This window comes from Leguminivora glycinivorella, unplaced genomic scaffold, assembly GCF_023078275.1.
Source record: "Leguminivora glycinivorella isolate SPB_JAAS2020 unplaced genomic scaffold, LegGlyc_1.1 Scaffold10, whole genome shotgun sequence".
Taxonomy (NCBI): domain Eukaryota; kingdom Metazoa; phylum Arthropoda; class Insecta; order Lepidoptera; family Tortricidae; genus Leguminivora; species Leguminivora glycinivorella.
This window is the reverse complement of record NW_025952835.1, coordinates 204,860-229,583: the sequence shown is the minus strand read 5'-3', so window position 1 is coordinate 229,583 and position 24,724 is coordinate 204,860. Positions and strand designations below refer to the sequence as shown.

At 43.6% G+C, this 24,724-nt stretch overlaps 1 protein-coding gene across 3 annotated transcripts in view; it reads left to right on the top strand.

The window, feature by feature from the left end:
- LOC125242145 (clathrin heavy chain-like) overlaps positions 1-24,724 on the top strand; it is a 54,146-nt gene that overhangs the window by 23,321 nt on the left and 6,101 nt on the right. For all 3 annotated transcript variants that reach the window (XM_048150854.1, XM_048150853.1, XM_048150855.1), the window contains 13 exons: positions 52-270; positions 625-767; positions 1,413-1,547; positions 2,148-2,370; positions 4,171-4,345; positions 4,856-5,010; positions 5,424-5,648; positions 5,895-6,135; positions 6,413-6,570; positions 7,114-7,281; positions 7,956-8,105; positions 8,840-9,082; positions 9,445-9,559. In XM_048150854.1, the coding sequence (XP_048006811.1) occupies positions 52-270; positions 625-767; positions 1,413-1,547; positions 2,148-2,370; positions 4,171-4,345; positions 4,856-5,010; positions 5,424-5,648; positions 5,895-6,135; positions 6,413-6,570; positions 7,114-7,281; positions 7,956-8,105; positions 8,840-9,082; positions 9,445-9,559 (2,350 nt within the window). The remainder of the gene's footprint in view (positions 1-51; positions 271-624; positions 768-1,412; positions 1,548-2,147; positions 2,371-4,170; positions 4,346-4,855; positions 5,011-5,423; positions 5,649-5,894; positions 6,136-6,412; positions 6,571-7,113; positions 7,282-7,955; positions 8,106-8,839; positions 9,083-9,444; positions 9,560-24,724) is intronic.

Here is a 24,724-nt window from a genome sequence, read left to right as displayed (position 1 = left end):
CCCCTTAAAAGATAACAAATAGAACTCAAATTAATTCTTTTTATATTTCAGGCTGCCTGCAAGACCGGTCAAATCAAGGAAGTCGAGCGCATTTGCCGCGAATCCAACTGCTATAACGCTGAGCGCGTCAAGAACTTCCTCAAGGAAGCGAAACTGCCTGACCAGCTGCCTCTCATCATCGTGTGCGATCGCTTCGACTTTGTACATGATCTAGTACTGTACCTGTACAGGAACAGTCTGCAGAAGTACATCGAGATCTACGTGCAGAAGGTAACTATCTCTAGTCAAGGCATGGGAATTTGCTTCTCTTGCCTTCCCTCTATGGAATCGACAGATTCCTCGCGGTGTAAGATTATGTTAGGTAACAGACATTCAAACATTCTTCAAATAAAATTCGTGAGTTTCCAATACCTAAACGTCGATGTCAGCTTGGCAGAAAAGAGAAGAATTTTTTTATCATAGCATTCTTAACTGTTCTTTTTGAAAAGTGTCAAAATCTATCAAGATAGTTGCCATATGTAAAACGGTTTACATACACGGTGGTGCTTAATGCCTATTTTGGTTCAGAGAAATTATAACGTTTGAAGACCAATAAACTAGATAATAATAAGTGCCGTATTCCAGGTGAACCCCTCGCGTCTGCCTGTTGTCGTGGGCGGTCTCTTGGACGTGGACTGCACAGAGGACATCATCAAGAACCTCATCCTGGTTGTGCGAGGACAGTTCTCTACTGATGAACTAGTGGCTGAGGTCGAGAAGAGAAATAGGTAAAGATTGTTTTTAAAGTTGTTAATCTATACCCTCTTTCCGCACGCCATACAAAATATTGCTAGGGGCTTTTTGATCATCGTTGTGTTTAAAATGGAGTGGAGTTTAATTTGTTCGAATATATCTAGAGATAAAGGAAATGTTGCTTGGGCGACGGGAGGATACTGCCTGTTTAGACGATAATGTAGTGAATATAAAGCTTAGTTTTCTTTCAGGCTTCATTAAATCCTATACCGGGGCAAACGACGGACCCACGCTGTTACGTCATCGCCCAAATCAATTGGTTAATTTTAATATTGTTCTCTTTTTATTTCTTGTCTAAGTTTCGTGGGTTTACTGGCGCATTGGTTATACAGTCAGCAGCAGAAGTTCCGTAGCGGGCAAGGTGTTCACAATGATCCTAACACGCTCTTATTGTCTTAAAAATAAAATCGTGTCAAGTTCATTTTGAACACCTTGCCCGCTACGCAACTTCTGCTGCTGACTGTACTTTAATGTTATGTTTGTGCCTACACGTGTTTTATCATTTTATCAACAAATAAATATATCAACTTTTCAATTATTCTCTATGTTCGTTACGTCAACAGTTCCTGATGGTGAAATGTGACTTTGGAATTTGAAGCTAATAATAATATGTCTTCCAGACTGAAACTGCTGCTGCCTTGGCTAGAAACGCGAGTGCACGAGGGCTGCAATGAACCCGCCACACACAACGCGCTTGCCAAGATCTACATTGACTCCAACAACAACCCCGAGCGGTTCCTCAAGGAGAACCAATGGTAAGATGAAGAGACATATGTCACATACATACACTTTAAACACATCTCCCTTAGGAAGTAACTAATAATCTTCTAACTAGTAATCTTCTTAGCGTAATCGCGGCGTTTTGCTTTATGAGAGCCTGGGGTATGGTTATGGGGCCCGTATTCACAGTACACAGCAGCATACAGTGCTGTATTGTCTTGTTTGCCATTGCTAGTAAATAATATAAGTAGATAACTATAGAACCTAATGTATTAGGAGCCTGGTCTGCCAACAAACCATACTCTGGTTTGGCAGAAGTTAAAGTTTAGTTTTAGTTTTGAATAAACATTTATTTCATTTCATTTCACTGTTGATATCATAATTTAACATTTTTGTCGTCAACCCGCTCGAACCATTTTTGCCGGTTGTTTTACAGCCTCGTCTATAAACACCTATACATATCGAAACTTATTACTGGGGATGAATGTTAAAAATTGAATACAGGTGTATAGATCTATGTAGCTGACCGAGTGACCGTATAATGGAATTGTTTGAGTTGGGAACCTTTCGCTTCTAAGTCAAGCAATGTAATCACTAGACTTTCAGTCTGCAGTTATTTGCTTGTTATTTCGCAGGTACGACTCCCGCGTAGTGGGCAAGTACTGCGAGAAGCGCGACCCGCACCTCGCGTGCGTGGCGTACGAGCGCGGGCAGTGCGACCGCGAGCTCATCGCCGTCTGCAACGACAACTCGCTCTTCAAGACGCAGGCGCGCTACCTCGTGCGCCGCCGCGACCAGGAGCTCTGGCTGGAGGTGCTCGCCGAGTCCAACCCGTACAAGCGGCAGCTCATCGACCAGGTGTGTACCGGCAGCTGTTCCAGACCAAGGCTACCCGCAAATACGTGACCTAGACGAAACCCCAAAGGTCATTGTCATTACAGTATTCTTTCATTCAACTATCCACTGCCGCCCCACAGAGGAAGTGGCTGGGCTTTGTCCTCAAGTGCAGGGGCCCATTCCTCGAAGCTACAAGTTACAGTTTACAAGCGGTAGTCAATGGACTTATATTGACCGGGATTAGGGTTTCTGCTCGAGAGTCTCGAACTCGAGACTTCTCGAGAATTTCGGCTTCATTCGAGACGAGAAAAAAATGACAGGTACTCGAGACGTCTCGAGTCCCGAATGTAAAGTACGACCTGAAGTGAAATGCAACTTTTTACCTTCTACCCGGTCTCATCGCGAGGCGGTGGGGACGGTGTCGAACGGCGGCCATAAATTATAACGAGTTAAAGCGATCTAACCTCTCATTCCAACGTAAGGTGGCAGCGACTTTGGCTAGTTTTGACAGCCTCGTGTTATTTAAAAGCAATTCGTCATTACGAAAAAGTCAGCGCGTTTATGTATCTTGGGTCATTGATAACCTGCGAAGAGTGCTATGGCTAACTTCGACAAGATTTGGAAGAACAGAGAAATCCGACGTCAAAATAAAGTGCAATTATTTCGATCTCTTGTCTTCTCGATAATCTCGATATTTATGTATGGTGCCGAAACTTGGACCCTGAAAAGTTTTGATGTGGCTAAGATTGACGCTATTGAGATGTGGTGCTGGCGAAGACTGCTACGAGTATAACTTGAAAAGCTAGAAGAACTAACAAACATCTCTATTTTGCAAGAACTGAATATCCACTGAATGAACACGGCTCTCCAAAATATGCCAAGAGCGACCCTCAGATTTTTCGGACACATTATGAGAGCACCAATGCATAATATGGCGAATTAATGGTAAACATTCTTGGGGTGGGGCTCGTAAGAGATGGTCTGACTGTGTGAAGAAATCGTGTGGCGACAGCGTATACTGTGCAGTCCACATGGCTTATGACCGCGTTCAATGGAGACACGCTACTTGTGGTCGCGATCCTCGGCAATGAGGAAACGAGGAAGAAGAAGAAGTTATTTTAAACGTTTAATTTCAATGACATTATGATTTAATACATGACATTTTAATTTACTTAACCCTTGCACAGGCGGGGAAGTTAAAGGATTAGGTATTATTTTCAAGACTATAATTGTAGTTTTCTTGTTAAAATTTGATTTATGTTTATTTCAAAGAAGATTTTTATTGCTCTTACGCATTTTTTATAATAGTGTGGTGCAATAAAAACTACTAATCATATTGTTGTTTATTATTTTATCAAAATTTTACCATTTATAAAAAAAGACTCGAGACTCGAGAAGACTCGAGACTGAGCTCGAGATTTCTCGAAACTCGAGACTTCTAATAGGTCGAGAAATCAGAAACCCTAACCGGGATATAGACCGTGATTACCTTTTTGATTTTTGTCGAGCTCCCGATATTTCGACGCAGTTGCATGCATCATGATCACGGAAAACGGTAGTCAATGTCTAATATGACAAGTTGGAAAGAGGCTTCCGCTTGTAACTTGTAACTTTTAGTTTTGAGAAATGGCCCCTGACCTACTGTTAGGGCTATTAAAATTAGTAAAGGTAGAAAAATCAGTTCATAACCTGCTAATCCATTGTATACCGCCCTCGGCACTGAAAATACTTATCATAACCGACTCATAAGGTACGATCATACTTTGATATAGCAAACTTTAATCCAAGTACAGATACCTTGATTTTTCACTTTTTCCACAGGTGGTCCAAACAGCTCTCTCAGAAACGCAAGACCCCGAAGACATTTCCGTGACAGTGAAGGCATTCATGACCGCCGACCTGCCCAACGAGCTCATTGAACTGCTCGAGAAGATCGTGCTCGACAACTCCGTGTTCTCAGACCATAGGAACCTGCAGAACTTGCTTATCCTCACTGGTGAGACCTTAGTCACAAATACTTGCAGTTGTCCAAACAGCTATCTCAGGAATATAACTTTCCGAAGATATCTTTATGACTGAGTCTTCATGATAGTCCACCTGCCCATCAATCTTGACAAATCTTTGGTCTCTGATAGACTGCAGAACATGTTAACGAATGACCAACATTTTAATGAGGCATTTGATCCTTCGTCAGGTGGTCAGTTGCTTAAGCCAAGGTTAGGCCATCTTCATCTGCATCAGTTCAATTTCATATTGCTTTACCCTTAAGTTGTTCAAGTAAACCGGACCGTCCGCGCGGAGCTACCAGCATCCACACGACTAATTTGTCTGAAGTTGGTTTTGTCGTCCGCGCGGACCTGTCTGCTTTACTCAAAAATGCTCCTTGAACTTAATACATATTAGTCCGGTGCGAGGTGTGAGCCATAAAGTCGCAAACAGGAACTACATTAAGGTCTCACTGAAAGTTTCATATAAATCTGAGCTAACTTTAATCTTACTTCTACAGCAATAAAGGCGGACCGCACTCGCGTTATGGAGTACATCAACCGCCTCGATAACTACGACGCGCCCGACATCGCCAACATCGCCATCAACAACGAGCTCTACGAGGAAGCCTTCGCCATCTTCAAGAAGTTTGACGTCAACACCTCTGCCATCCAGGTATGTACGATTAACTATAACTCCAAGTTACCTGATTAAAGTGCTGGTGGCCTAGAGCTACCTCTAGGCCACCAGCGACTTGCAATCCGTAGGACGTAATGTGGGTTCAAATTTGAACCCTAACTCGTACCAATGAGTCTTTCTGAACTTATGTGCGAAATGTCATTTGCTATTTGCCAGTGGCTTTTCTGTGAAGAAAGACGTCTTGACAAAACCGGACTAAGCCAATAAAGCCTAGTTACCCTTCGGGTTGAAAGGCCAAATCCTGGGGTTAGTTGTCAAAGCGGACAACCATGCTTAAATTTTGTCTTCTTCAAATATCCACAAATGAATGGTACCACAGAGAGAACTGTAAAAGTAGTCAAATGTGTACTTTAAATTTAAATAAAACATAAATTCTTATTTTTTTCCAGGTGTTGATAGAACAAGTGAAGGACTTAGAGCGCGCGAACGAATTCGCCGAGCGCTGCAACGAGCCCGGCGTCTGGTCTCAGCTCGCCAAGGCCCAACTGCAACAAGGGCTGGTGAAGGAAGCTATCGACTCCTACATCAAGGCTGATGATCCATCTGCTTACATGGATGTGGTCGCTACTGCCACACAGGAAGAGTCTTGGGACGACCTCGTCAGATACTTGCAGGTGATATATACTCGTGTGGTCTCGCCAAGGTCCAATTCCAGCAAGGGCTGGTGAAGGAAGCTATCGACTCCTACATCAAGGCTGATGATCCTTCAGCTTACATGGATGTGGTCGCTACGGCCACTCAGGACGACCTCGATTTCGATTCGAGAAAATATGGCCTACCATATTTTGGTTACTTTTTAACTTACGTTTTGTTCAAGTCTATAAGATATGGTAGTTACCATATCTTATTTATATTTCCAGATGGCCCGCAAGAAGGCGCGCGAGTCCTACATCGAATCGGAACTCATCTACGCGTACGCCCGCACCGGCCGCCTCGCTGACCTCGAAGAATTCATCTCCGGGCCCAACCACGCTGATATACAGAAGATCGGAGACAGATGCTTTGATGACAAGATGTATAACGCTGCCAAGTTGCTCTACAACAATGTTAGCAACTTCGCAAGGCTGGCTATTACGCTCGTGCACCTCAAAGAGTTCCAGGGTAAGTCCTTGGAATTGACCATAACAACCATAAAGTTTTGGATTAAGCCAGTCTCGTTGTTTGATACTGATTCTGAAACTTCCTCTAGTCTTAGTTCTTTGAAATATTTTAAACCTTTCATTCTTTTCTCTTCCCTGTATTTTGTTGTAAATCGCCTCCGCAAATAAGCAATGTTTCTGCGGAAGGCATTGATTTGCGAAGTCCTAGAGGTCCGCAGGTGTTTAAACATCTGCGTGTCACTTGACGCTTGTTAACGTATGTTGTTCCTCTGCCACAGGTGCGGTTGACAGCGCACGTAAAGCCAACTCCACACGGACGTGGAAGGAGGTGTGCTTCGCGTGTGTGGACGCCGGCGAGTTCAGGCTGGCGCAGATGTGCGGCCTGCACATCGTGGTCCACGCGGACGAGCTAGAGGACCTCATCAACTACTACCAAGTATGTATCTGGTGTTGTAGGTTTTAAATTTTCGTTTGCTGAGCGATGTCACATTCTCTCTTCTTCTCAGTCGTTCCCCCATGGCTGAGGATCGTGACCAACAGTGATTTCTCTCCACTTGACGCGGTCTAGGGCCATATGGACTGCCATCTGCATGGAACCACAAGCTTTCTTCACGGTCTCAGCCCACCTTAGCGGTATTCCACCCCTGGAGCGTCGGCCTTCGACTTTGCCGAGCATAATGTTCCTTTGGAGAGTGTGCTGTTTAGAACGCATGATATGCCCGAAGAACCTGAGTATTCTCTCCTGACAAATAGTTTAGAGCCGCTTGGTGATATTCAGTTCTCGCAGTATTGACTCGTTTGTTCTAAAAGCAGTCCATGCTATCCTGAGCATCACATTATGATATTTTTATTTCTGTAGAATATAAGTTTTACAACTTTGTTGTCAAAGCGGACCCCAGGCTCCCATGTGCCGTGGCAAATGCCGGGATAACGCAAGAACGATGATGATAAGTTTAACAACTTTCGTTTATATTTTCAGGACCGAGGACATTTCGACGAGCTGATCAGCCTACTAGAAGCAGCACTAGGTCTGGAGCGCGCTCATATGGGCATGTTCACGGAGCTGGCCATCCTCTACTCCAAGTACAAGCCCGCCAAGATGCGCGAGCACCTCGAGCTGTTCTGGTCCCGGGTCAACATCCCCAAGGTGAGCCACAGTCCCCAGGATTCAGATCATTTAATGAACGGGTCCACACATGGCAAGGGACGTCGTGAGGCAATCTAGACGTGACTCGTTATGTGTGGACCTGGTTAATCACTCTTGCATTACATGTACATATTTTAGAGTAACTTTTGTACTCCCATTATTTTACACTTGGCTGTATCTATTGATTTTGTTTGTGCTCTATATTAGCGCAAGTTTCACATGGATGGAGAAACAAAAACATGCAACAGCAGAGTGAGCAAAGCTGTAGGTACGCGACGCGTAATTTACGCGTCAAACTGACTGAAATAACTTCATGTTGAACTTGCCCAGTTAGTGGAAGGCCTGAGTGCACGTTCATTTTGGGCGTTTAGGGGCGGGGCGTACGGCGTCCATGTCAAACAACTGAAGCTCATATAGGTGTCCAGTAGGGCAATCATGGTCGCGCGATAGATGATAAAACATCGGGCCGTCCCTATCGCACTTACAAATAGTGCGATAGGGACGGCCTTATCATTTATCGCGCGACCGTAATTGCCTGCCTGGGTCGACGCTGCATAGATTGTATTTACGCACGCTCCGCTGAGGCCTTCTTACACTTAGTAGATCTGCAAAGAAAATTCAAGCAAATGATTATTGTATGTTTGTCTGTTTCTAAAAGAATTTGTTATTGTCAGGTTCTACGCGCGGCTGAGCACGCGCATCTATGGTCGGAGCTGGTGTTCCTGTACGACAAATACGAGGAGTACGACAACGCGGCGCTTACCATGATGCAGCACCCCACCGAGGCCTGGCGCGAGGGACACTTCAAGGACATCATCACTAAAGTAATTACCGAATGTATAATTAATAATAAATAAAATGGGATAGGAGACAAACGAGCAGACAGGTCGCCTGATGTAAGCGATCACTGCCGCCCATGCACACCCGAAACACCAGAAGTGTTGGAGTTGGGTTGCCGACCTTTTTAAGATGGGTGTACGGCTCTTTTCTTGAAGGTTTGAAGGACGTATCGGTCCAGAAATACCATTCCACAGTTTAGCTGCGTGGGGCAGGAAGTTTCCTTGGACGAGGTACATCCCCACAGACGGAGCTGCTAAGTGCAGCAAATTTTGTCTAAAGGTGGTCTTGGGAATTGTAACCATAGTCGTATTCTGTACACCCATAAGCTTAGAATGGTCGTATGCTTGACGATAATATGAAGCGAATGTATTTTGTAATATAAGTCTTACCGTTACTGTAATACATAATAATAAAAACAATAAAATAGGTCCTTAAATAAAACTACAAACTAAAACTAAAATCTAAACTTAAAACACTAAAACTAAAATATAAACTATAAATCGCCCCAAATCGCCGTCCACTGGCAACGTGCCCAGAAGGCTGGCAGCATTGCCACGTTATATGGCAATGCTGATCCGCTGTGCCAGATATGACTCAGCCCTCAGGCCACGTGTCAATTCTATAAGCTTGCGGCTGCATTCTTTGAAGACCCTGTGGGCGTCTTCCCCCCAGGCTCCGTTACTTGTTATTTAAGTACATCTTACCCATCGTGTTCCAGGTGGCAAACATGGAACTCTACTACCGGGCGATCCAATTCTACCTGGACTACAAGCCTCTCCTCCTGAACGACCTGTTGCTCGTGCTAGCGCCGCGCATGGACCACACTCGCGCCGTGAGCTTCTTCACCAAGGCGGGCCACCTGCAGCTCGTGAAGGCCTACCTGCGCTCTGTGCAGAGCCTCAACAACAAGGCCGTCAACGAGGCGCTCAACTCGCTGCTCATCGACGAGGAGGACTACCAGGTAATATTATACTATTAAAAGATGAGGAGTCAGTAGAAGAATGTGATTTGACCCCTGCACAAGTCGTGGGACGACCTCGTCACCCCCAGGAGACAGGAGACCCCAGGAGAGGGTAACAGGATGAAAAGAAGTCACTTATGACCCCTCTTAAAAAGCTTCTAAAAAGGAGACTGGAGAATTCACAAAGAATTCCAGGTTTCGAACTGAGTTGCGATAATCCTTATTAGTTGCTTCTAAGAAAGTCTCATTGCGCAAGGATTGAAATCCGTATAAACTTATAGTTTACGTTAATAAGTTCATTCGTTAATGTATATTTAATTATGTATTAAGTTCACAGTTATATCATTTGTATATTTTTTCAGGGATTACGAACATCGATAGACGCTTTCGACAACTTCGACACAATCGCGCTCGCGCAACAACTGGAGAAACACGAGCTCACAGAGTTCAGAAGAATCGCCGCGTACCTATACAAAGGTAATACTTGCGACGACAAACACAGTTTTACAAGTCAATCACAAAACCCAAAATGTACTTATAAATCATTGCAAAGCACATAATTTTGCAAGAGTCAGACCAAGTTAGGCCTCTTGTCCACGACACGGTTTCTCGCCGTGAAAACCTACGGTTAATTCGCCGCGTGTAGGCACGGTCGTCAGTGTTGTATGGATCACTATGAAAGCTTGTAGACGCGCACGGTCGCGCCACAGCACGGCGCCGCGGCCGTGTGCGCCGTGACTGCCCCTCGGCTCGCCGCGCCTGCGCACGGCGTGATTTTCATCAGTGTTGTATGGCAGTCTATGGGAGCGTGTCGACGGCGCCGGATGTACGCACGGATTCGTGACTGTTTACATACGCTGATTCCCGATTTTGTTATAAAATGAGCATAAATCAAGAATAAGATATTATTTGTGCCGTTTGTATATCCGAGGTCTTTATAGAGAGTACGTCGTAGACGTCGCATCGGACCGGTAGATGGCGCCATCGTTCGTTGTAAGTCGCTCCGGCGTCACACCGCCGCGATGTTGGTAGTCCCGTTTTTCCCCACCTGCAACACAAGGCTCCCCGCGCCCCGACCCGCCACCAGCCACCCTCATTGTTTCGTCGAACGCCGAAGTGACCGGTTGTCGCGTATTCCGTTCGAACATTTTTACAACATGGTGTCTCGAAATTAATCTTTTAGTTTCTATTTCCTTGTTATTTCTGGTCAAACCAGAGTTATTCGTGTTTTTATTTAAAAAAGTGGCTTATAACGTTTCGGAATTATGAAATTTTTCAATTTCATCCGTCAATTCTTTCTTCCCTTTTAATTTACGCTCGTTCGTCTTGAATAATGAGATATATTATGTGAGATCATTATTCGTCTTTCGAGGTTCTCACTATAGAAATGAACGAGCGGTGCTTTATGATTCTACCACTTTTTTGTAAGAAAGTTCCATGCTGCAAAAATCGTTACCGTTAATCAGTTTTCTTTTTAAACTATTCGCATTTCCGAGACTAAAGTAGGAAGTGTTATCCGCGTATTAAAAGTTTCGCGCTAGAATATAAGCGGTAACGTAGGTAAGTTGCTCCGCCGGGGACCACGTGCTCCGGGGACCGCGTGCTTCGCGACCGCGGGCTGCGGCGGCGGCGGCGGCGGAGGGCGCGGTGGAGGAATACCGCGCTCCAAGGAGGTTTGAATTTCTCCGACGAATGGGTGAGCAGATTCATATTATTTTAGAAAGAACATGTTCGGTTTCCGATTCGGTGCGGAGGCCCCAAGCCACGTGTCGGCGCCGAAACTTACTGTAGCGTTGCGATAGCGCCGCTGACCGCGGCAGTGTTGTCCGCCGCGTCGGCGCCGCCGAGGTTGCGTAGAAGTTGCCTCCTCGTTAACGATGGCCATCTCTGCGGTGCCGCCGAACAACGTTGTGGCCGCCGCATAGGCGCCGCGTGCGACGCTGTAAGTATGTCTGCTGCTGCCCCGACGCGAGCGCCGTGCCGTTAGTGATCAGTCGTCAATACGCAGGCTACCAGCGCGGCCACCTTCTGCCCCCGCCACAACGCCGCGAGCCTGCTGAAGCTGTCCACCAATATCGCTGGCCGCCACGCTTATGCTGGCGCCTCGATGGTGATGCAGCGCGCTCATCTGCCGTGACAACGCCGCGATCCTGCTGAAGCCGTCCACCAGTATCGCTGGCCGCCACGCTTATGCTGACGCCTCGATGGTGATGCAGAGCGTTCGTCTGCCGTGACAACGTCGCGAGCCTGCTGAAGCTGTCCACCAATATCGCTGGCCGCCACGCTTATGCTGGCGCCTCGATGGTGATCACAGATTTAGATATTCTGGATTTTGGACTTGGACTTTGGATTTTATTTAAGAGCGCTATGACAAAAAAAGGCGATATATTGTAAAATGCACAATATTTATCGACAAAATTGTACACTTTACTCATACTAAAAGACAGTGAAAGTACTTGTTTCAGTTAGAACATTTTATTAACTGTCGGTTAAATAAAAAACATATGAAAAAAAAAGCTTTTTCAATTAGTAATGATTGTTTTTCTGATGCTCGTTTAGGAAAAACCGCGTGAAGCACAGAATTCGGAGCTCTTATTATGTACAATTTGATAAGATCACTCTCATAAATGAGGTAAATTTAAGTTCCAAATATCTTGTACTTAAGGCCCATTAAACAATATTTATCATTTAATCCTTTGAAATTGAGAAATTGAAAGTAAAACGAACTCAATTTTGTCTTGAAAATACATCGAAACAAGTGATCATTTCTCCGAAAATCTACATGTTATCGAAGTTATTTTAGTATATAAATAATCTGCACAATGTGCTTAAACTGCTGTTATCCATTTGTCGTTATAATATTTTATCATGATTTTTTGCCAATTTTTTGAAAACTAGCCTTCCTGTCGCTATTTTACCGGCGACGGACGCCTGCGATTTCAGTGCCGCGCCGGAGCTCGAGGAGGTAAGACGTATGTCGCTTTGGTCTCCGAGTTTTCATCGCAAACGTCGAGAATATTTATTGTTGTGTGGGTCGGACGCCTTGTTTCTACACGGGCTATCCTCGCATTGTGTGTGTGTAAACAGCGACCAACGAATTTGATCCTAGATCCGTAAATATTTGCTTTTGTAATACTTTGTTATGTTTGAATGTTAAAGTATTACAACGTTGTGATGATAAAAATGTGAAAATTACAATACGGTCAAGATGATAAGACACATCAAGATGGTACTCGGGATCTGATGATGGAGCCAGAAGGTGGTCACCAGTACCAGTGAACCATGTAAGTAAACGACTTCGTGTTTAGGCTCGTTGGGTTCGTCTCAACAAGACCTTTGACAAGAGGTGGTACTCAGGGTCTGATGATGGAGCCAGATGGTGGTCACCAGTACCAATGAACCATATAACTAAACCCAGAGATGGGGAAATCGTAATCGATTCCGGATTACACGATTACTTGATTTTACTTTGTAATCTGACACTACTGGGTGTCAGATTACTTGTAATGTAATCAAGTGAAACGGTAAATTACCATTACATGTAAAGGAATCACTAATCATCTATACAATCATTACTATTACCAATAATTCGGAATCATAGTCGATTCAAAATAACTGAAATTATTGACTTGATTACTTTCAGATTACGAATATGTAGTACCTCAGATTGCTGACTGTCACTTTGACACAAAAGTCATCATGGGTGTCGTAAAATAGGTTTTAGGGGTGCTGATTCCAAAATTAATGACCAATGTGGAATCTGACATTGCTGACTGTCACTTTGACACAAAAGTCGTCATGGGTGTCGTAAAATAGGTTTTAGGGGGTGCTGATTCCAAAATTAATGACCAATGTTGGAATCTGACATTGCTGACTGTCACTTTGACACAAAAGTCGTCATGGGTGTCGTAAAATAGGTTTTAGGGGTGCTGATTCCAAAATTAATGACCAATGTGGAATCTGACATTGCTGACTGTCACTTTGACACAAAAGTCGTCATGGGTGTCGTAAAATAGGTTTTAGGGGTGCTGATTCCAAAATTAATGACCAATGTGGAATCTGACATTGCTGACTGTCACTTTGACACAAAAGTCGTCATGGGTGTCGTAAAATAGGTTTTAGGAGGTGCTGATTCCAAAATTAATGACCAATGTTCAATCTGACATTGCTGACTGTCACTCTGACACAAAAGTCGTCATGGGTGTCGTAAAATAGGTTTTAGGGGTGCTGATTCCAAAATTAATGACCAATTTGGAATCTGACATTGCTGACTGTCACTTTGACACAAAAGTCGTCATGGGTGTCGTAAAATAGGTTTTAGGGGTGCTGATTCCAAAATTAATGACCAATGTGGAATCTGACATTGCTGACTGTCACTTTGACACAAAAGTCGTCATGGGTGTCGTAAAATAGGTTTTAGGGGGTGCTGATTCCAAAATTAATGACCAATGTTCAATCTGACATTGCTGACTGTCACTCTGACACAAAAGTCGTCATGGGTGTCGTAAAATAGGTTTTAGGGGTGCTGATTCCAAAATTAATGACCAATGTTCAATCTGACATTGCTGACTGTCACTTTGACACAAAAGTCGTCATGGGTGTCGTAAAATAGGTTTTAGGGGGTGCTGATTCCAAAATTAGTGACCAATTTGGAATCTGACATTGCTGACTGTCACTTTGACACAAAAGTCGTCATGGGTGTCGTCAAATAGGTATCCGGAGGTGTTTGAAAACTAATGACCAATTTGGAATCTGACACTGTTGACTGTCACTTTGACACAAAAGTGATCATGGGTGTCTTCAAATAGGTTTTCATGGGTACTGATCTCAATATTAATGATCAATTTGGAATCTGACATTGCTGACTGTCACTTTGACATAAAAGTCGTTATGGGTGTCGTCAAATAGGTTTCCAGGGGTACTGTGCAATGTCAGGTTCCAAATCGGTCATTACTTTTTAAATCATTTCATTAATTTTGGAATCAGTACCCCCTAAAAACTATTTGACTACACCCATGATTCCTTTTGTGTCAAAATGACAATTAGCACTGTGAGATTCCAAAATAGTCGTTAATTTTGGAATCAGCACCCCCGGAAACCTTTTTGACGACACCCATGACGACTTTTGTGTCAAAGTGACAGTCAGCAATGTCAAGATTCCAAATCGGTCATTAATTTTCAAATCAGCACCTCCGGAAACCTATTTGACGACACCCATGACGACTTTTGTGTCAAAGTGACAGTCAGCAATGTTAGATTCCACATTGGTCATTATTTTTGGAATCAGCACCCCCTAAAACCTATTTTACGACACCCATGATGACTTTTGTGTCAAAGTGGCAGTCAGCAATGTTAGATTCCACATTGGTCATTATTTTTGGAATCAGCACATTGGTCATTCCACATTGGTCATTATTTTTGGAATCAGCACCCCCTAAAACCAATTTTACGACACCCATGACGACTTTTGTGTCAAAGTGACAGTCAGCAATGTCAGATTCCACATTGTTCATTAATTTTGGAATCAGCACCCCCGCAAACCTATTTGACGACACCCATGACGACTTTTGTGTCAAAGTGACAATCAGCAATGTCAGATTCCACATTGGTCATTAATTTTGGAATCAGCACCCCTAAAACCAATTTTACGACACCCATGACGACTTTTGTGTCAAAGTGACAGTCAGCAATGTCAGATTCCACATTGTTCATTAATTTTGGAATCAGCACCCCCGCAAACCTATTTGACGACACCCATGACGACTTTTGTGTCAAAGTGACAGTCAGCAATGTCAGATTCCACATTGGTCATTAATTTTGGAATCAGCACCCCCTAAAACCTATTTTACGACACCCATGACGACTTTTGTGTCAAAGTGACAGTCAGCAATGTCAGATTCCAAATCGGTCATTAATTTTTAAATCAGCACACCCGAAAACCTATACTCGTGGTATATGCACTTGAAATGTGAAAGTGAAAATGCTAGAATGACATGTAAACCACGAAGTTGTATAGTCATATTGTTCATTGGTATTGGTGACCACCATCTGGCTCCATCATCAGACCCTGAGCACCACCTTGAAGTAATTAGAATTGTATTTGTCTTATTTTATCATCATATTAATATAATTATACTTTACTCTAATACTTATCATATAACAAAAGCAAATATTTGGGATGGGATCTACTTTTATAATTATTACTTTAATTTTTTAAATAAATTTTAACATAATTGATATTATTTCGCGCTATATTCTCGTATTTTCGTACAAAATAATGTTTATTAGAAACCAAAAGTTTATATCGAGATAGTAGATTGTGGTTGTTATCAAAATTCCATAGAAAGGATCAAGATTGTTTTGTCCATTATTGTAGTGCGAGCGAGTGATAAGACGTGCTAGAAAGGGTCGGCATATTGGGCTCGCTCGGCGGGTAAAATACCTAATTTCGCCCGACGCCGAAATGTTATAACGCTCTTAAGAGCGCTATGACAAAAAAAGGCGATATATTGTAAAATGCACAATATTTATCGACAAAATTGTACACTTTACTCATACTAAAAGACAGTGAAAGTACTTGTTTCAGTTAGAACATCTTATTAACTGTCGGTTAAATAAAAAACATATGAAAAAAAAAGCTTTTTCAATTAGTAATGATTGTCTTTCTGATGCTCGTTTAGGAAAAACCGCGTGAAGCACAGAATTCGGAGCTCTTATTATGTACAATTTGATAAGATCACTCTCATAAATGAGGTAAATTTAAGTTCCAAATATCTTGTACTTAAGGCCCATTAAACAATATTTATCATTTAATCCTTTGAAATTGAGAAATTGAAAGTAAAACGAACTCAATTTTGTCTTGAAAATACATCGAAACAAGTGATCATTTCTCCGAAAATCTACATGTTATCGAAGTTATTTTAGTATATAAATAATCTGCACAATGTGCTTAAACTGCTGTTATCCATTTGTCGTTATAATATTTTATCATGATTTTTTGCCAATTTTTTGAAAACTAGCCTTCCTGTCGCTATTTTACCGGCGACGGACGCCTGCGATTTCAGTGCCGCGCCGGAGCTCGAGCAGGTAAGACGTATGTCGCTTTGGTCTCCGAGTTTTCATCGCAAACGTCGAGAATATTTATTGTTGTGTGGGTCGGACGCCTTGTTTCTACACGGGCTATCCTCGCATTGTGTGTGTGTAAACAGCGACCAACGAATTTGATCCTAGATCCGTAAATATTTGCTTTTGTAATACTTTGTTATGTTTAAATGTTAAAGTATTACAACGTTGTGATGATAAAAATGTGAAAATTACAATACGGTCAAGATGATAAGACACATCAAGATGGTACTCGGGATCTGATGATGGAGCCAGAAGGTGGTCACCAGTACCAGTGAACCATGTAAGTAAACGACTTCGTGTTTAGGCTCGTTGGGTTCGTCTCAACAAGACCTTTGACAAGAGGTGGTACTCAGGGTCTGATGATGGAGCCAGATGGTGGTCACCAGTACCAATGAACCATATAACTAAACCCAGAGATGGGGAAATCGTAATCGATTCCGGATTACACGATTACTTGATTTTACTTTGTAATCTGACACTACTGGGTGTCAGATTACTTGTAATGTAATCAAGTGAAACGGTAAATTACCATTACATGTAAAGGAATCACTAATCATCTATACAATCATTACTATTACCAATAATTCGGAATCATAGTCGATTCAAAATAACTGAAATTATTGACTTGATTACTTTCAGATTACGAATATGTAGTACCTCAGATTGCTGACTGTCACTTTGACACAAAAGTCATCATGGGTGTCGTAAAATAGGTTTTAGGGGTGCTGATTCCAAAATTAATGACCAATGTTCAATCTGACATTGCTGACTGTCACTCTGACACAAAAGTCGTCATGGGTGTCGTGGGGTGCTGATTCCAAAATTAATGACCAATGTTGGAATCTGACATTGCTGACTGTCACTTTGACACAAAAGTCGTCAAAATTCCAAAATAGGTTTTGCTGAGGACACAAAAGTCGTGGGTGTCGTGATTCCAAAATTAATGACCAATGTGGAATCTGACATTGCTGACTGTCACTTTGACACAAAAGTCGTCATGGGTGTCGTAAAATAGGTTTTAGGGGGTGCTGATTCCAAAATTAATGACCAATGTTGGAATCTGACATTGCTGACTGTCACTCTGACACAAAAGTCGTCATGGGTGTCGTAAAATAGGTTTTAGGGGTGCTGATTCCAAAATTAATGACCAATTTGGAATCTGACATTGCTGACTGTCACTTTGACACAAAAGTCGTCATGGGTGTCGTAAAATAGGTTTTAGGGGGTGCTGATTCCAAAATTAATGACCAATGTGGAATCTGACATTGCTGACTGTCACTCTGACACAAAAATGTCGTCATGGGTGTCGTAAAATAGGTTTTAGGGGGTGCTGATTCCAAAATTAATGACCAATGTTCAATCTGACATTGCTGACTGTCACTCTGACACAAAAGTCGTCATGGGTGTCGTAAAATAGGTTTTAGGGGTGCTGATTCCAAAATTAATGACCAATGTTCAATCTGACATTGCTGACTGTCACTTTGACACAAAAGTCGTCATGGGTGTCGTAAAATAGGTTTTAGGGGGTGCTGATTCCAAAATTAGTGACCAATTTGGAATCTGACATTGCTGACTGTCACTTTGACACAAAAGTCGTCATGGGTGTCGTCAAATAGGTATCCGGAGGTGTTTGAAAACTAATGACCAATTTGGAATCTGACACTGTTGACTGTCACTTTGACACAAAAGTGATCATGGGTGTCTTCAAATAGGTTTTCATGGGTACTGATCTCAATATTAATGATCAATTTGGAATCTGACATTGCTGACTGTCACTTTGACATAAAAGTCGTTATGGGTGTCGTCAAATAGGTTTCAAATAGGTTTCCAGGGGTACTGTGCAATGTCAGGTTCCAAATCGGTCATTACTTTTTAAATCATTTCATTAATTTTGGAATCAGTGCCCCTAAAAACTATTTGACTACACCCATGATTCCTTTTGTGTCAAAATTACAATTAGCACTGTGAGATTCCAAAATAGTCGTTAATTTTGGAATCAGCACCCCCGGAAACCTTTTTGAAGACACCCATGACGACTTTTGTGTCAAAGTGACAGTCAGCAATGTCAAGATTCCAAATCGGTCATTAATTTTCAAATCAGCACCTCCGGAAACCTATTTGACGACACCCATGATGACTTTTGTGTCAAAGTGACAGTCAGCAATGTTAGATTCCACATTGGTCATTATTTTTGGAATCAGCACCCCCTAAAACCTATTTTACGACACCCATGATGACTTTTGTGTCAAAGTGGCAGTCAGCAATGTTAGATTCCACATTGGTCATTATTTTGGAATCAGCACCCCTAAAACCAATTTTACGACACCCATGACGACTTTTGTGTCAAAGTGACAGTCAGCAATGTCAGATTCCACATTGGTCATTAATTTTGGAATCAGCACCCCCTAAAACCTATTTTACGACACCCATGATGACTTTTGTGTCAAAGTGGCAGTCAGCAATGTTAGATTCCACATTGGTCATTAATTTTGGAATCAGCACCCCCGCAAACCTATTTGACGACACCCATGACGACTTTTGTGTCAAAGTGACAGTCAGCAATGTCAGATTCCACATTGGTCATTAATTTTGGAATCAGCACCCCCGCAAAACCAATTTTACGACACCCATGACGACTTTTGTGTCAAAGTGACAGTCAGCAATGTCAGATTCCACATTGTTCATTAATTTTGGAATCAGCACCCCCGCAAACCTATTTGACGACACCCATGACGACTTTTGTGTCAAAGTGACAGTCAGCAATGTCAGATTCCATTGGTCATTAATTTTGGAATCAGCACCCCCTAAAACCATTTTACGACACCCATGACGACTTTTGTGTCAAAGTGACAGTCAGCAATGTCAGATTCCACATTGTTCATTAATTTTGGAATCAGCACCCCCGCAAACCTATTTGACGACACCCATGACGACTTTTGTGTCAAAGTGACAGTCAGCAATGTCAGATTCCACATTGGTCATTAATTTTGGAATCAGCACCCCTAAAACCTATTTTACGACACCCATGACGACTTTTGTGTCAAAGTGACAGTCAGCAATGTCAGATTCCAAATCGGTCATTAATTTTTAAATCAGCACACCCGAAAACCTATACTCGTGGTATATGCACTTGAAATGTGAAAGTGAAAATGCTAGAATGACATGTAAACCACGAAGTTGTATAGTCATATTGTTCATTGGTATTGGTGACCACCATCTGGCTCCATCATCAGACCCTGAGCACCACCTTGAAGTAATTAGAATTGTATTTGTCTTATTTTATCATCATATTAATATATACTTTACTCTAATACTTATCATATAACAAAAGCAAATATTTGGGATGGGATCTACTTTTATAATTATTACTTTAATTTTTTAAATAAATTTTAACATAATTGATATTATTTCGCGCTATATTCTCGTATTTTCGTACAAAATAATGTTTATTAGAAACCAAAAGTTTATATCGAGATAGTAGATTGTGGTTGTTATCAAAATTCCATAGAAAGGATCAAGATTGTTTTGTCCATTATTGTAGTGCGAGCGAGTGATAAGACGTGCTAGAAAGGGTCGGCATAATGGGCTCGCGCGGCGGGTAAAATACCTAATTTCGCCCGACGCCGAAATGTTATAACGCTCTTAATATAGAAGCGCTTCCGAGTCCATTTCGCGAGCGAATCGTCTAATAATTTTTTAACACACATGGTCGATCAAACGCTTAAAGCAAACGCAGCAATGCAATGTAAACGCCGGTTTGTAACGTACTATAGTTACTTAGGTACATCCTTGCCAATTAAAAATGAATTCACGCACAATATTATTTAAAAATTACGTGGCGTCGTCCACTGGCCCGGTACGTTTGTTTCCCCTGCGCGTCGCATTTGGGCTGCTGCAGCCCGCCGCTCGACAAAATTCGCGCGCGTTGTCGCCAGCGGCGGCGGTTCGTGGCATCCTAAATGCGTTTGTGGCTTTTAGTTTCTCCATCTCACCGCTCGCCGCTGCCGCTGCCGCAATTCGCGCGTGTCCGTGGCCAGGCCGTTATGCTGGCGCCTCGATGGTGATACAGAGCGTTCGTCTGCCGTGACAACGCCGCGATCCTGCTGACTGTCCACCTGCTGTAGCTGTCCACCAGTATCGCTGGCCGCCACGCTTATGCTGGCGCCTCGATGGTGATGCAGCGAGCTCATCTGCCGTGACTACGCCGCGATCCTGCTGAAGCTGTCCTGTCCACCAGTATTGCTGGCCGCCACGCTTATGCTGGCGCCTCGATGGTGATGTAAGCGTTCATATGCCGTGACAACGCCGACCCTGCCGAAGCTGTCCACCAGTATTGCTGGCCGCCACGCTTATGCTGGCGCCTCAGTGGTGATGCGGAGCGTAATACTGTTAACCGCTGCACAGACGTCGCAATCCTTCTGCTGCGTCTGCCGTGACAACGCCGCAAGCTACTTGAAGTTTTCCACCGGTGTCGTCGGCCGACACGCTGATGCTGGCGCCTTGATGTCGCCTCGATCGCACGAGGTAAGATTGCAGACGCGGCGACCTTCATCGCGCCACCGAGCGCAATACTGCGGCTGCCGCGAAGGCGTCGCTAATTTTCCTGCCGCGTTGGCCGTGACGACGCCGCGAACTCTGTCGATGCTGTTCACCGATGTAGCTGACTGCCACGCTGGCGCCGGTGCCTCCCGCGCTGACGGCGGCGACCTCGAGAGGGCCACCGAGCACGATACTGCGTGACGCGACAGGGCATCGAGACGCCTTTCGAGCTGACGACGGCCGTCTCAATCTCACCGCCGAACATAACAGCGTCTGCTGCAGTGACAAGCTGGTAAGATTGCTGATGTGGGCCCTTGGTGCTGCTAGCCGCCACGCTGATAACGCCCGTCGCGCCTAAGATGTCACGCTCACCGCGAACACTGTCTTCCGCTACAATGGTGCCACGACCACGACTATCCAGGCTCCGTCTGCTACGGTATCGTTGCAGACTCTGTTGCTGACCAGGCTGATACTTCCCTCCAATGTGACGCCGGGCGCCGCTATCAGCTGACATCCCGTACACTATGGTATCCACTCTTCTCTTTCCAGTTCCCGTGAAGTACGACAGTATTTACACTCTATTTTGACCAAGGACTCCTCCGTCGCCGAAGTGAGAACAGATAAATTCTAAAGATGCTACGTCCTAACGTGGTGGACACCCATAGTTGAACGAGGTAAGACGTCAATAACCGGACGAGGAGCCGCACTGCTGCGAGGGTGTCCTGACGATGTTCGCGAGCTATCTAATCGGAGAGGCACCTCGCGAGACGACCCTGTGATTCCTGTACATCGCTCATTGTGTAGGTCAAAGACATCTTAAAGGTTTGCGCAATTTAAAAAAAAAAAATCTCTTTCAGAATGTTCAGATCTGAATTCGAGCCAGCGTCCTGCATCCTGAGCGTGCGTCTGTTTACCGGGTGGACACCAAAACCGATCGGTAATCTGGCCGCGGGGGTTCCAAGTACACGACGATTTCCCGGAGACTTGTGGCGCCCCCTGTCCATTCGAGAGATTAACTTATTCGCCGAGCCTCTAATAAACAAATTGGGAAAAATAAATCCGCTTCGCCTTAGTGAACTTGAGATTCCAGCTCAAAGCGAAAGGGGCCAGGAACTCAGGAGGACTTCAGTAGTTATCATCTGGCTCGACTATACTGAATTAATATAGTGCTTGATTCGATCGTAGAACCTGATTTCATCAATTTCACAACTTTCGTGGTCTACAGAGGAAGGTTGCACCGCTGCAGTTTCCAGCATTACCTCGTACAGCTGCCGATAGCTGTAGGCCAATCGCCCCTGTTTTGCTTGCATCTGCAGCCCGATAAGACTTTCAATAATCGGAACATTGTACGAAGTAAAGCTCTTCCGATGGAAAATAATCTTCAACAGGTGGTGGCGCTGGCGACTGAAGTGACATGCAGCCGGATTAAGGTTCGCATAGCACTATATGCTATGCACAGTTCGGTTGTATGTTATGTTATGCTGTACGATGGCAGGACTACATCTCTTCTGTTACGAGTAACTACGACATTAACTGCTGACTCCAACAGACTGTCGTACGAGGTCAGTATGCACCCCCTGGGAGCCAAGTAAGTGACCTTCGGTGACCTCGCCTTCTTCTGCTTCGCCCGTCATCGTACCTCTTCGTCTGCGAGAGCCCTGCATTACGCCGTACAACGGTACGTATTAAGCCTCCGCCACACATAAAGCGCATTCCGCTTCGCTGACGCTACGCTATCAGCGCGCTGAATGCGCGTGCATTCCGCTCGCGTCCCGCGCGCGTTGCGCTTGCAATCAGCGCTCGTTAGTTCCCGCTAGCGCCCACTGGGCGCAACGCCAGCGTTTGTGCGGTGCACCGCCATTATTACGCTCCGCCTACGCTCTTAAAGCGCGCATGTGGCGGTGTTTTAATTCACCCCTTGACCTGCTACCACGACGTGTTCAGCAACCACCAGCGATGCGACACGGACGTCTCCACCTCTCAGTCTACTCTGTCGACCTTCATTGCACGAAGTAGAAATCCGTCGCATCGGGTTTGGATTAGGTAATGGATTACCCTAAGAGTCAATGACTGACTTGAAGAAATCGACTGATACCTCCGTCCAGTGTAGTAGCAATCAACAGCGCTCGTACTTTTCATCTTCTAGGCTAGTTTTACCGAGCGATCGGTATCCTCAAATGCCCTCACTAAAAATAGTTCAGAGTTCAGGAGTCTCGCTTGCAACCGCGCTCGCTTGACGCGAAATAGTCTGATCGAAAATACCAGTATTGTAACAAATAGCCCTTGGGCGCGTGAGTGATGACCTTTTTTAGGGTTCCGTAGCCAAAATGGCAAAAACGGAACCCTTATAGTTTCGTCATGTCCGTCTGTCCGTCTGTCCGTCTGTCCGTCTGTCACAGCCGATTTACTCGGAAACTATAAGTACTACAGTGATGAAATTTGATGGGAATATGTGTTGTATGAACCGCTACAAAATTATGACACTAAATAGTAAAAAAAAGAATTGGGGGTGGGGCCCCCCATACATGTAACTGAGGGATGAAAATTTTTTTTCGATGTACATACCCGTGTGGGGTATCAATGGAAAGGTCTTTTAAAATGATATAAAGTTTTCTAAAAAACATTTTTCTTAAAGTGAACGGTTTTTGAGATATCAGCTCTCAAAGTCGTAAAAAGTATGTCCCCCCCCTCTATTTTTATAACTACGGGGTATAAAATTCTAAAAAAAATAGAGGTGATGCATGCTAATTAACTCTTTCAACGATTTTTGGTTTGATCAAAGTATCTCTTATAGTTTTTGAGATAGGTTGATTTAACTGTAATTTTGGTTAAGTTATTGGTTTATTATATTTGCTGCTACGGAACCCTTTGTGCGCGAGCCCGACTCGCACTTGGCCGGTTTTCTGTGTTTGATATGGACGTAAGACGTTGGACTTTAAATAGTCATATCAAAGCTAATATTGATTTAGATAATTTTTACGAAGGGTTGACAAAAGCAGTATCAATTACGTTACCCTGCTACAGTACAGATAGTTACACTACTTTTACAGTTAATTTCCACACTCTGTGTCTGAAATTGGGTTTATAACCTGATAAAATAACGTGTCTGTTAATAATAATAGTGTATCTAAGGTTTTTGTATCTTGTTCAAGTCAGCCTCGCCTACATCTTTTTTGGTTTTGATCTGCGATGTATAATAATGTCATTTCTCTAACTATTCGCTGACTAAAGCTAAACGTCATCACGAAAATCTCTTTAGGCGTTTCTGGCACCGAGATATTCGCGGATCGAAGGCTATTTCGACTGATACATCTGTCAAATCGGTTCAACAACTGATTCACTTATTCTTCTATGCTATGCCAATAGGGCTACCAAAGGCTTGCGCGCCAGCTGACTCGCCACCAGGAGATAATAAACAGGTCTCTATAAAGACCTCGGATATACAAACGGCACAAATAATATAATAATTTTACCTTCCAATAAAATTGTTATTATTTTGCCTGGTATATCCGAGGTCTGAGTGATGCCTTCCTGGTAGGCTTAATATACCGTCGGCACTTCTCCTCAACAATGAGGGTGGCTGGTGGCGGGTCGGGGCGCGGGGGGCCTTGTGTTGCAGGTGGGGAAAAACGGGACTACCAACATCGCGGCGGTGTGACGCCGGAGCGACTTACAACGAACGATGGCGCCATCTACCGGTCCGATGCGACGTCTACGACGTACTCTCTATAAAGACCTCGGATATACCAGGCAAAATAATAACAATTTTATTGGAAGGTAAAATTATTATATTAATTACATTTATTCAAGAAAGTAATAATATAAGACAAACTTTAAAAAAGGGTCAAGTAGCCTATATGGGATAAGACCATCGATGATTATAAAAATAAGCTGCTTAAACATGCCTTTTTTCTAAAATCAGATGTATCCAAAACCGTCTTTCCCTTTTTAACCCCCGACGCAAAAACGACGCGGTGT